The sequence below is a fragment of the Trichechus manatus genome, unplaced genomic scaffold, assembly GCF_000243295.1.
Source record: "Trichechus manatus latirostris isolate Lorelei unplaced genomic scaffold, TriManLat1.0 scaffold00006, whole genome shotgun sequence".
Taxonomy (NCBI): domain Eukaryota; kingdom Metazoa; phylum Chordata; class Mammalia; order Sirenia; family Trichechidae; genus Trichechus; species Trichechus manatus.
This window is the reverse complement of record NW_004443942.1, coordinates 11737777-11751258: the sequence shown is the minus strand read 5'-3', so window position 1 is coordinate 11751258 and position 13482 is coordinate 11737777. Positions and strand designations below refer to the sequence as shown.

The 13482-nt window shown below is 46.6% G+C and overlaps 1 protein-coding gene and 1 pseudogene across 3 annotated transcripts in view; one reads left to right on the top strand and one right to left on the bottom strand.

The window, feature by feature from the left end:
• NAV2 (neuron navigator 2) overlaps positions 1 to 13482 on the bottom strand; it is an 852675-nt gene that overhangs the window by 433479 nt on the left and 405714 nt on the right. For 2 of the 3 annotated variants that reach the window (XM_004369711.1, XM_004369712.1), the window contains exon 1: positions 453 to 1070. The exons of the other annotated variant lie outside the window; for it this stretch is intronic. In XM_004369711.1, coding sequence (XP_004369768.1) covers positions 453 to 710 — 258 coding nt within the window. In that variant the 5' untranslated portion in view covers positions 711 to 1070. Of the gene's footprint in view, positions 1 to 452; positions 1071 to 13482 lie in introns of those variants that run through there. 3 annotated transcript variants of the gene reach the window in all.
• LOC101345002 (40S ribosomal protein S23 pseudogene) lies at positions 10947 to 11356 on the top strand (annotated as a pseudogene).

The window sequence follows — 13482 nt, the reverse complement described above, 5'->3', positions numbered from 1 at the left end:
GTTAGGGCGTCGAGCCCAATGGGAGAAGAGCAAGCCACCGGGCCTCAGACCATTCATCGGCAGGGACAAAACCTCTGCGGAACCGACAGACAGAACGACACACACACTGCCTTCTTGGAACCATGCCTACGAACATACAAGACCTGACATTTCTAATGGGTACACCTTTCTTGAGAACACCCCGGCCGTGTCCAGCAGAAGGAAGCCGCAGGCGTGGCCACACCGCTGGTCTCGCGGAGCTCCTTAGGCAAACCTTGAGCACCAGGGCCACACCCACCGGCCGGCCCACTATTCTCGTGCATCCCCAAATCTGCCGCCCTAAGGAAAACGGTTCCCCTCACCACCCACAGAGTAGCCCTTTTCCGCATCTAACTGTACCATCCACCCACCCCAGCCCCAAAGTATTAACCCACCCTTCCCAGATAAGTGCTCCGGCATGCAGTGCTACTCACCTGGGTATCGAACCCGTTTTCCAAGGAGCCGCTTTTCCGCAGCGGGAGCCCCTCCCCACCCGGCTCCTGCAGCCCCTGCGATTTCAGGGGGATCTGGCTAGGGTAGGCGGTCTTGCTCACCTCCACCTTGCTTCCCAACTTGATGTAGCAGGGCTGGGGGCCGGCCCGGGCCGGGGGCACGTGCAGGATGGGCGCGGCGCTGTGCACCGGTTTAGGGAGTCCCGACTTCATTTTGGAGGCGACCAGGATGGCCGGCATCTTCTCCCGGGGCTTCGGTTTTCCCAGCACGTCCCTGGTAGCGGCGGCGGAGGCGACCGCTAAAGGCAGCGCGGGCAGCAGAGCAGGCGCCGGGCCTCGGCCCGCGAGGAGCCCACTGCCAGCGGCGGAATAAAAAAGCCCCGGGTCGGGGAACTTGGAGGAAGCAGGCGAGCGCGCTTTCGGGGTGCCGGGATGAGAGCCCGGGACTAGTGACTGCGCTCAGCGGACCCCACCTGGACCGATGCTGCAGCCGAATCTCACGCCCCTCCTGGGCGAGCCGCTTAAGAGCTCTGGGTGCTCGGGGGCTGCTGCCTCTTGCAAGTTTCCTTCTGGGAAACCGAGGCTTGAACGCCCATATTATCTTGTCACTGCATCTCCGAAGTGAGGAGGTCCTTTTGGAAGGGAGAGAGCTGCGGGGACGCACGCCTCCCGCTCCAAGAGACTGAGGGTGTGAGCGGGAGAGGGAAGGAGCGAGCAGCGGAGGAAGAAGAGAAGGAGGGCGCACCGAGCCCAAGACGTCTCCACCGAAAGGTAGCTGTCGCCCTGCTCGCGAGCACCGCAGCGTCACCCGCGACGCAGAGGCGCGGCGAGAGCCCCCGAAAGGTCTCTCTTGGCGTGACAGTCGGTCACCACTGCCCAGAAGCCCCCAGGACAGATAGCACCTTAGCGCCTGCGGGTCTGCACATGCTCCGTGCGCTATAGCGCAGCAAGGCTGTGGCAGTGGGGCGCCGGTACCGGGACGCGCGGCTGGCGGGCTGGGCAGGGCTGCACTCGCGAGCTGCCGCCGCGCTTCCCGGGAAGGCTGCGCTGGCTGCGAGGCTCCGCGCAGGGGAGGACAAGCCGCTGCCGGCGCGGCTGCGGCGCGCGCTGACAGCCCGGGCCGCCCCAGCGCGCCCATTGGTCATCGATGCACCAATCAGCGGCCGCGGCTCTCTCTGCAAAGGGGGCGTGGCCTCAACTCCCCGGCCGCCGCCGAAACTCTGGGGCCGCGCTTGGCCGCAAGTACAAAGCGGGCTGGTGGCCGCTCTGCGGCACAGCTCGGGCCGCGCGCTTCCCGGCGGGCCGACACCCCCACTTCCCTGGAGTCTTCTTTTGAAAAATGCCCTTTCGAACGCAAACGCCCGCCCCGGGGCCCCGCGGGTACGGCTCCAGAGAAGTGTGCTTGCATTTTCAAATTGCTCAGGTCATCTTAACGGTTTGAGGCTTCCGGAGTCACTCCCGCCGCCTCACTGCCCCCCATCTGGCCTGAGTAGGGCCTCTTCTTGTCTCCCGCGTAAAGGACGCGCCAGCCGTTTCGCTTCTTTTCTGCCTGCTCTTCCAGGCGGGCCGGGGGGCCTCCCAATAGCTTCCTCTCCAGCTTTCAAAGGCTGCACATTTCACTTAACTATTTGAAGTATTTATAGGCAAATACAATACCCAGAGAAGCCTCCCGCCCCGAGACAGCTCCTCCTTGCAACCTACCACAGACTCTGTAATTAGAATGGCCCGAGAAAGCCAGGAGAAGGCTCAATGACCCTGGCAGGCTCCGGCTAAACCAGGCTGCGTTTCATGTAGGAGCCCATCCCTGTCCGCGCCTCGGACGCACTGGCCCCACAGGTTCCTCGGCTTTAATTTACCAGAGGATTTCTCCCCTCGTCTCGGTCTTGGAAGCTGTGGGTTCCTCGCTGAGTCAAAATATGTGAAAACTGGAAGGGAGCTGAGGAGCAACCGAGGCAGGCCAGAGCCCTCGAGGTTCACGGCCCTCCACGCTGTAGAAATGCCTGAATTTGAATCGGACATATTCTTTTAACTTTATATGCATCCTTATAAAGCTCTGGTTTCCACACTTAGTAAGGTGGAGGTTTGAGTGCATTTATTCAATGCGCTGTTGTTTGGATTAAATGAGATAGTACATGACAGTCTTTTAGCATCAAAAACGAATTAAAAAACCCAAACCCATTTCCCTCCAGCGGAAAATTGCCCCAGAGGGTTTCCAAGGAGTGGCTGCTGGATTCAAACTACCAACATTTTGGTTAGCAGCTGATCTCCTAACCACTGGGCCACCTAGGCTCCCGTTAAGCACTCGTGCCTGGCAATGTATTCTTGTTGTTGTGTACCATTAATTCAAACTCATAGCAACCCTATAGGACAGAGTAGAACTGCCCCATAGGGTTTCTTAGGAGCAGCTGATGGATTAGAACTGCTGACCTTTTGGTTAGCAGCCAAGCTCTTAATCACTGCACCAGCAGGGCTCCACAACGTTGATAGAATTGATTTATAATTATCCACACGATAGGAAACTTCAAAGTGTAAAACAACCTCTGCAGCATTAAGAAATGAGAAGTTGCCTTCTTAGCCTGGCTTGCTCCCTTTTCCACCTTACCTCCTACCCATTCTATGTACAAACCTTCTACTCTAGCTAGGCTGGAATGCACAGCCCTGTATATAAGCTGGCACTGTGGTCAAGTGCTCAGCTGATAACCGAAAAGTTGGGGGTCTGAACCCATCAGCTGCTCCATGGAAGAAAGATATGGCAGTCTGCTTCCATAAAGATTACAGTCTTGGAAATCCTATGGGGCAGTTCTACCCTGTCCTAGATGGTCTTTATGAGTCAGAATCAACTTGCCGGCAATGGGTTTGATTTGTTTTTGTTTTTTTTGGTTGGTATATAAGCTTGTATCAAGTATCCTCTCTCCCTCTGAAGTTAAATCACACGTGATTCCTGCCACTGTTTTAACACTCTGCCCTTTGCCATCAGATGCCACCTCCTGGACTGTTGTCTTGCTTTATTTAACTTTTGTTATTTACTGTTTCATGTATTTCTTTATTTTCTTCTTAATTAAAGAATAAGCCTCTTGACATTAGGGCCTAGACCTTAACTGTCTTTAGCTTCTCTAAGCTTGGAGTATAATGCTGGGAACAGAATAGCTACCCAAATTGTTACTGAGTGAATGAATGAATGATGCTGGCAACTACTCTGAATAAGGATAGTTGTCTTTTAGATTCAGGACCATAAAGTCATAAGAAGTGTCACGTATATTAAATCTGGGGACTCTCCTACTCAGATTTCTAGTTCTGACAGATGTACCAAGAGTTAGGGAGATATTGCTGTCTTCAAGTCTTCAACGTCTAAACGTCAAGGAGAGATTTCAAAGCATTCCCATGCTCCTAATTCAGTGATTCTCAAAGTGTGGTCCCTGGACCACCAGCAGCAGCAGCATTTGGGAACTTGCTAGAAAAGCCCTTCCCCCAGACCTGTTTTTGATAAATCCATTGTCATTTTCCATGGCTGTAATCTTGACAGAAGCAGACCGCCACATCTTTCTCCCACAGAGCAGCTGATGGGTTTGAACCACTGACCTTTTGGTTAGCAGCTGAGAGCTTAACCACTGCACCACCAGGGCTCCTTTTGTTGTTGTTAGGTATCATCAAGTCAATTTTCAACTTATAGTGAGTCCACGTGGCAGAGCAGAACTGACCTATAGGGTTTTCTGTAATCTTTATGAGAGGAGTCCTGGTAGTGCAATGGTTAAGCATTTCGCTATTGTTAAAGCCTTCCACTTGTCGTATTTCTGTTACAGCAGCACTAAATAACTAAGAAAGACTCTGGTACCAAGAGTGGGGTGTTGCTCTAACAGACACCTAAAACCTGGAAGCAGTTTTAGAATTGGGTAATGGGTAGAGGCTAGAAGAGTTTTAAAGTGCCTAACAGTAAAAGCCTAGATTGCCTTGAAAAGACTATTGGTGGAATCATGGATGTCAAAGACAATTCTGGTGAGGGCTCAGATGGAAGTGAGGAGAACTGTAACACCAGAAATGGTGACGATGACAAGAAGAAGCAGCAGAGAAACAGTGCAGCAGATGGTACAGGAGCCGACCCATGGAGCAAGAGAGCTGAGTGTCTTCGGGCAGGAGGCTTCCTGGTGGAATGGAGTACCTCCAGGCACTTATCGGTAGAGCTAAAGAATGTCGTTAACACTTGCCTGAGCAGGGCAGGGGCCAGGCCAACCTGAGGGGCCAAGAGGCCGAGAGGCCAAAGAACCAGCAAGCAGAAGCTAAAGAGACAAGGAGCATGAGAAGCAGAGGTGCCTCAGTCTCAAAGGGTAGGGCCATGACCTCTTGGGTCTCAAAGGGTGGGGCCATGGCCTTCTAGGTTTCAAAGAGTCAGATCGTCACTGATTCAGTTCCAGAGTGTGGGGCTGTAGTTCATGAGTGCCAGGGGAATGGGGCCAGAGCTACTGCTCAAAGCTGAGGGGACAGGGCTGCAATGCCCAAGGGGCAGAAGTTGGACTAGGAGGGGCTGCCCAAATTTGAGGTAGCAGAGTTGCTGTCCCAGTGGGTCTAGAAGGCAGAGCTGAAGCCCAGGGATGAAGGGCCTTTACCCAGGATCCAGAGAGCATGGCCAGCACCCAGAGTCTGGAGAACAGAGCCATTGCCTAAATGATCCTAGAGAAGAGGATTATTTTCAAGCCTTGACAGCTAATGTAATGTGTTCTGCTGGGTTTTGGACTTGCTTGGTGCCTGTTATCCCTTTTTTCCTTCCAATTTCTCCCATTTATAATGGAAATATCTACCTTTTGTCTGTTCTACCATTGTACTTTGGAAGCAGATAACTTGTATTCTAGATTTTACAGATGAAGAGGAATTTTGCCCCAGGATGGAATTTGGACTTGGAGTTGATTTAAGACTTTTGGGATGACATGATGGGGTGAATGTGTTTTACATGTGGCAAGGACATGAATTTGCGGGGGCCAAAGGGTGGAATATTATGGATTGAGTTGTGTCCCCCAGAAATGTGTGTCAACTTGGTTAGGCCATGATTCCCAGTATCGTGTAGTTGTTCTCCATTTTGTGATCTGATGTAATTATCCTATATGTTGTAAATCCTAACCTCTGTGATGTTAATGAGGCAGGATTAGAGGCAGCTATATTAATCAGGCAGGGCACAATCTACAGGGTTAAGTTGTATATTGAGTCAATCTCTTTTGAGATATAAAAGAGAGAAGCGAGCAGAGAGACAGGGGAACCTCATACCACCAAGAAAGAAGAGCCAGGAGCAGAGCATGTCCCATGGACGCAGGGTCCCTGAGCTGAGAAGCTCCTAGACCAGGGGAATATTGATGACAATGACCTTCTCCCAGAGCTGACAGAGAAAGACAGCCTTCCCCTGGAGCTGGCACCCTGAATTTGGACTTCTAGCCTCCTAAACTGTGAGAGATACTAACTGAAAAGTTGGCAGTTGGCAGCTGGAACCCACCTAGTGGCTCTGCAGGAGAAAGACCTGGAAATCTGTATAGATTGCTTGTTGTTGCTTGGTGCTGTCAAGTCGATTTTTACTCATAGCAACCCCATGTGACAGAGCAGAACTGCCCCATAGAGTTTTCTTGTCTGAAATCTTTATAAGAGTAGATTACTAGGTCTTTCTCCCGCTAAGCCACTGGGTGGGTTCCAACTGCCAACCTTTCATTAGCAGCTGAGCTTTTAACCATTGCTCCATCAGGACTCCTTTTACCCCAGACCCAGAGAGTCAAAACCTCTGAGGGTGGGGCCAGCAATCCTCTTTCAATGAGTGTTTAACCTGGTGATTCTGATGCATACCAAACTTTGAGAACTTCTTCCCTAACAAATATATCATGCACTCAGTGCTCTTCCAAGGCTTCTTAAACCTTAATGTGCGTAAGAATTACTGAGGATATTGCTACAATACAGATTCTGATTCAGTAGGTCTGGAATGAAGCTGAACTTCTGCATTCTAAAGGAGTTCCATGCTGGTGATCTGCAGATCACATTGTTGAGTAGTAAGGCTAAGCCATAGGGAGCAAAAGGGTTTCATCTGTGGTTAATTGGTAGTAACTTTCTGTAGCACGGTGCCAAAAGGGATTCTAAGGGTGTATCTATCTAGTTTAATTGGTAATACTTGCTTGATCAATTAATAATGCCTGCCAAAGGTACAGAAATGGAAATGGTGGCATACATGCTATGTATTTGCAATTTTTGATTTCACGTTTAAATTATATTTGCTACCAAGGTAATTCCTTGGGTTCTAAGACTCTCTAATATGTACTAATTTGAAAAACGGTGCTAACATGAAAAACTAATATAAAAAAATTATTTTCTTTGTATTAAAAATACGTTTTATTATTCTAGGATTGAAGTTGTCAAGGATTTCATTTTACTTGGATTCACAATCAACACCCCTGGAAGCAGCAGTCACGAAATCAAATGACTTATTGCATTGGGCAAATCTGCTGCAAAAGACCTCTTTAAAGTGTTAAAAACCAAAGATGTCACCTTGAAGACTAAGGTGTGCCTGACCCAAACCACGGTGTTTTCAATTGCCTCATATGCATGTGAAAGCTGGAGGACGAATAAGGAAGATCAAAGAAGAATCAACACCTTTGAATTGTGGTGTTGGTGAAGAATATTGAACATACCATGGACTGCCAAAAGAATGAACAAATCTGTCCTGGAAGAAGTACAACCAGAATGCTCCTTAGAAGCAAGGATGGCGAGACTACGTCTTACATACTTCGGACATGTTATCAGAAGGGACCAGTCCCTGGAGAAGGACATCATGCTTGGTAAAGTACACGGTCAGTGAAAAAGAGGAAGACGCGTCAATGAGATGGATTGACACAATGGGTGCAACAATGGGCTCAAGCATAACAACCGTCCCGGCAGTGTTTCGTTCTGTAGTACACGGGGTTACTATGAGTTGGAACTGACTCAACAGCACCTAACAACAATAGGATTTGGTGAACTTATGAGTGCTCACCTTAACGCTGTGTGATTTATATACCTAAAGTCTGTATAATTTCCCACCTTTTTGATTGAACAAGGAGCCCTGGTGTTGTAGTGATTAAAGCGCTTGGCTGCTAACCGAAAGGTAAGTGATTCAAATTCACCAGCCACTCTGTAGGAGAAAGATGTGGCAGTCTGCTTCTGTAAAGATTATAGCCTTGGAAACCCTATGGGGCAGTTCTACTCTGTCCTATAGGGTCGCTATGAGTCCGAATCAACTCAATGGCAATGGGTTAGGTTTTGGCTGATCAAAGACAATCTTTAGACTGTTTCCACATTCTTTCCCTGCCTCTTCATCCTTTTAATATTTTTATTTGCCCTTTCCTGGAACATTTTTCATCTCCCTTCGTATCTTTCCTTATAAACCCTCGTTTTTCTTATGTAAAGCAAAATAATTTATCATCATAACCAGACAAGGGGAGAAAAGCTATTTTTTTCTGGGGGCAAATGAGATAATTACATTATTCTTCAAATAAGATCATCTCAAATTATACAAATGGCCTATAAGGATGCTGTGTAACATGAATGTCATTTTAAATCAATACATTTGGCAAGTATTGAATGGCAACCTGATCTGGAAATAATACACTATCCAGATTTTGAAAAATTCTGTTTATTATTATTTTTTATTAAGTAAACTATGAACAAATATGCAAGGTTGAAACAGCCCACCATTTTAAATTCCAACTTTGACAACCTTTCTCTCTTTTTCTTCTGTCTTGGACATCTTAACTTTCAAAATCACCCAAATGTCAGCAATGGGGCAATCTGAAACTTATTACCAAAGCTCTCGGGATCACTAAATCTTTCTAAGAGTGCGGCAGTTCCCTGGTCGTGAGAGCCATCTTTAGACCAAAAAGCATCAGCTGCACCCCTGGCCGATCATCCACATCAGCCGGCAGTGATTAGTTGAGTGTGAATTGGGCTTTGGAGCTGACCTGCAAGTGAACAGCCCTGTCAACCCATCCTTCGTCTGAGGTAAAGATCCCTGGCTGTGCCTGACCTCCCAAGAAGACAGTACTGTGAAGAAGCTGGAACAATCTAAACTCTAGCCTATCACAAAAAATGCAGGAATCTGGGGAAAAAGTCAACAGTCTCCTGGAGACCCTTGACTATAAAAAAGACAGGGAAATGTTCTGGATTTCTGGAATAATTAAAATAAAAAACAAAGCATTCTTGGATTTATCTGGGAGTAAAAAAAAAAAAAAAATCACACTAGTTTATTTTCAAAAACATGCTTTTCCTTAATTTTCTACCACATGGGTTGGCAGTTTATGACGTATTATCTCAGAGACAGCACAAACGCTTACTTTGTGCTGGTGACTTGAGAGCCCAGATCACAAAAAAGCAAGGGTAAGAATCTTAGGACAGCCCTTTAGAAAGTGTGTTTACCATCCCTGCCCTTACCCCATCCCTGCTTCTGATCTACTTTCTTCCAGATGGTCCTGCACAAGTCAGTATGCACAATGGTGATCTCTGGGCTGTTTGTAAGAGGTTCAGACTGGGGTCCCTCCATTTGCAGGTGCTAGAGTATGAGGGGTATGCGTGAATGAGTGCTTGTGGTTTGCAGACATTTGAGGCAGTAGACCAGTTGCCACTGAGTCGACGTCCACACATGGTGAGCCCACTCACGGCAACCCCACGTGTGTCAGAGTAGAACTGCACTCCATAGCGTTTCCACTGGCTGATTTTTCGGGACAAGACCTTCAGGCCTTTTTTCCAAGGTGACTCTGGGTGAACTCGAACCTCCAACCTTTCAGTTTGCAGCTGAGTGCTTAACTCTTTGCATCACGCAGGGGCTCCTTTTGAAGCAATGATCAAACAAATATGTAGTAAGTCGTTGAGTAATCAGACATAGGGTGTTTCAATCATTAATTAAATGAATAAATTGTTGAGTGTCATCTATGCCAGGCTCTGGGCATTATGATGGGGAGCAAATAGGAATAAGGCCTTATTCCCTTGCCTCAAGGTTCAAAGAATGACGTAACAGCTGTTTCTCAGCATGAGCACTGCCCTTTCTCATAACTAAAAAACCGAGGGAACTCACAACCTAATAGGGGAAACAAACAGGGAAATAAATGGCAAATTATTTAACTAATACTCTAACAGAGGCAGTGCAAAATACACAGTGATAAACGAGGCACAAAGAAGGGTGAGCTGTTCATGGGGTTACCAGCTATTTTCATTAATTTCATTTTCTAACTAATAAAACTGAAGAATAATGGAAAGAAATCTCTGTGTCTGTTTGTTCGTTGAAACTCTAAAAGATATGGGTCTACTTTCCTACCTTTATAATAAGTTAAGTCTAGGAAACATCCCTTTGATTACATCTTGCCTCATTCCACAAAGAGTTTGAGGAAAGTCTATATTTAATATGATAATGGCTAAATATAAATAAGAATAAAAATAGAAGAGGAAAAACATTCTTATTTAAAATTAGGACTGTAACTACTTTTGCCTTCTGTAGCAGGGGGAGGGATGTGTGGGACACAAATCATCACTGGAAATATAAATCCCATATCGCTTCATTCCATATTCATGCACTAGTAAATAGGCAAGCCTGAAATTTCAAAGTTTGCCAGTTCTACTCTACAGAGAGCCTCTGAGTATACAGTCTTAAAAAACAACAACAATAACAAACAGTTGCACCACCCAGAGACGCAAAAATAATCAAAACAGTTGCCATCAAGCTGACTCGATTAATGGTGACCTCCCCATCCTGCAGTGTGTGTCAGAGTAGAACTGTGCTCCAAAGGGTTTCAATGGCTGATTTTTTAGAAGTAGATCACCAGGCCTTTATTCCAAGCTGCATCTGGGTGGACTCGAACCTCCAACCTTTCAGTGATCAGCCCAGCATGTAAACCATTTGCATCAGTTTCCTAGGACAAGGTTAGCATGAGGGGCCCCCAAAAATGGAGTAGCCAGAAGAACAATGCAAAGAGACTCCTGAGGGGGACAGAAGAAGCAGAGCCATGTGGCAAAGGAAAACTTTTCTTTCCCCAAAACAGCAATAAAGTCTGCTATGCTATCAAATACCTTGCATGAGTATATGTTTCTTTTTGTTACCAAAAAAAAAAAAAAAAGAGCTGAGTTTTGAGTCTGGATTTGTTTTGGAGCAGAAGAAAGAAAAGAGGGACACAAAGTAGACACGAGTGAGATCCTGGGCTTAATGGAAACAGAAATTCAGAGTCACAGGTGGCCATACACATGAAAACTGTGCTCCCCCCATCTTGGTCCTCCCACTCAGTGATTTGCAGAATTCTAGGGAGGGAATGGTATTCCCATTTGATGTGGAGAAGATTATCAAACAAATTTAATTAAAAATATCATCCAGCAAAGAGTTGGGACCAGAGAAATGTGGGGGGAAAAAAAAAAAGGTCAATATCAAGATGGTATGTGTGGGTGGCTCCTGCCTATGCTGCCTCTCTCTTTTGATCGGGGATAGGCACTGGCGGGATGGGCAAGTGTCAAGGTCTTCTGCCAGGAAGTCCATAGCCACCAGTGGAACCAGAAGTGGCGTAACAAACAGTACAAGAAAGCCCATTTGGGCACAGCTTTGAAGGCCAGCTTTGGAGGCGCCTCCTATGCAAAGACAATTTTGTTGGAAAAAGTAGGAGTTGAAGCCAAATAGCCAAATTCTGCCACTGGGAAGTGTATCAGGGTCCAGCTAATCAATAACAGCAAGAAAATTACAGCCTTTGTACCCAGTGATAGTTGCTTGAATTTTATTGAGGAAAAGGAAGTTCTGGTTGCAGAGATCATGCTGTTGGTGACATTCCTGCAGTCTCTTTTAAGGTTTTGTTAAAGCAGCCAATGTCTCTCTTTTGGTGTTATACAAAGGCAAGAAGGAAAGGCCAAGATCATAAGTTTTGATGAAGAAAATATCGTAGTAATAAATTTTCATATACCAAAAAAAGATTGTACATGGGTGTGATTCAATGGATCGCTTTTGTGTGGCCTTTCTCGTCATGATCTTCTAACTCCCACCCAAGTGACTGGGTGGGACTGTGCAGACAGAGTAATTGTGGCCCACCAAAGGGATTGGTCAGTTTTGCCATCCCACTGATGCCTTGAGGTGAGCCATCCTAGAGGCAGGAGAGAGGAAGGATCCCACCACCACCAAGGAAGAACAGCCAGGAGTGGAGAGCGTGTCCTTTGGACCCGGGATGCCTGCGCTGAGAAGGTCTTGGACCCAGGCAAATCTTAATGGTACTAGGGGCAGGGAGTTATTTCATTTCTATTGTTACCATTATGATAGCTAGCGCTTTGAGAGTCTAGAGTCTAGTGGTCAGAGTCCCTGCTCTAGAGTCCGAGTGCCTGGGTTCAAATCCCATGTTTACTCTTAATTTGATGTGGGATCATAGGTCAGACACTTAACCGTCTCTGGGCTTCAGTTTTCTCTTCTGTAAAATGAAAATGACAATAACCACCTACTTCATAGGATTGTTGTGAGAATTAAAGATAAGGTATGTACTTGGGCCATGGTCCTTAAACAAGAAACCTGAGAATCACGCTGCGTGCGGGTTAAAGGGACAGATCCCTGAGTCCCCCAACAGACCTAGAATCCTGATCTGCAATTCTGCATTTTAAACATTCATTCAGGTAACTGAATCACCTGGCCTTCACTTTGTTTAGCAGCCTTGGTTGTACCTTAGAATCACCTGGGGAATTTAAAATCCTAAGGATGTCCAGGCCTCACCCTGGACCAATTAAATCAGAATCTGTGGGGGTGGGGCCCAGGCATTGTACCTTACTAAAGCTTTCCAGGTGCAGCCAAATTGAAAAGCATTGCTTTGAGAAGTGTTCCAAAGGCTTTGCTCTCACAACACTTTAGAGTGGGAGGAGGTGAAGACTATGGCAGTAATCTTGATAATTTTAAACCAATCTGGAAAAATCCAGGCCTTCTACTGCTTTCTGAGTAGATTTTCTTTTTTTTTCAAGTTACACTCAGCCAAAATGTAGCCAGGTGATTACCCAAACGCTGTCTCCCCATCAGCTCTGGGAGTGGGATCAAGCAGCCTGACCTTTACTGTGGGTGCGGGCCTCCAGGCACTGAGTTATGATCCTCCTGGAGGCTCCCTCGGCCACATTTCCTCTTTTGGTTACTGCTGTCATCCTGGGAGCTTTCATGCCTACTCTCTGACTCTGCCGAGGCACTGAGCCTGGTAAGCATCCACTGGGCCAATCTCTGACCCACAGGAAGAGGTAGGCAGTGCCCAGGGTTCAGGATTCCCCGAGGAGTACTTGGGCAGAGTTAACTGTCAAAAGTCTGTGTTAATAAAAGATGTGCTGGCATGAAAAATCTCCAGAGGATAAGGTTAAAACAAAAAAAATTTGGAGCTTTGGTATACAAGATGTGATCAAAAAAAAATTTATTTCTAGTTGGGGGGCATTTATCTGATTTAGAGGTATACTTGGCTGAAATTAGTTTGCTAATACATTTACATGTATTTACATATGTAATTCACAAATATGTAAAAAAGTTCATATTTAAAATAAATATAAAGAGAAAGAAAGGGAAGCGATCACATCAAACTGTTAACAATGGTTACTTTTGAGGGGAAGATTAGAAAAACTGTTGCCGTCAAGTTGATTCTGTTTCATGGCAACCCCATGTGTTACAGAGAAGAACCTCCCCAGGGTTTTCTTGGCTGTAATCTTTACAGAAGCCAGGCCTTTCTTCTGTGTCACCATTGGGTGTGTTCAAATCGCCAACCACTTGAAGGGCAGAGTAGTAGGGGCAGAGGTCTGGGGACCATGCTTTCAGGGGACACCTAGATCAACTGACATAACAAAGCTTATTAAGAAAATGTTCTGCATCCTACTTTGGTGAGTGGCGTCTCGGGTCTTAAAAGCTTGCAAGCAGCCATCTAAGATGCATCAATTGGTCCCAACCACCTGGAGTAAAGGAAAATGAAGAACACCAAAGACGCAAGGAAAGTATTAGCCCAAGAGACAGAAAGGGCCACATAAACCAGAGACTTCATCAGCC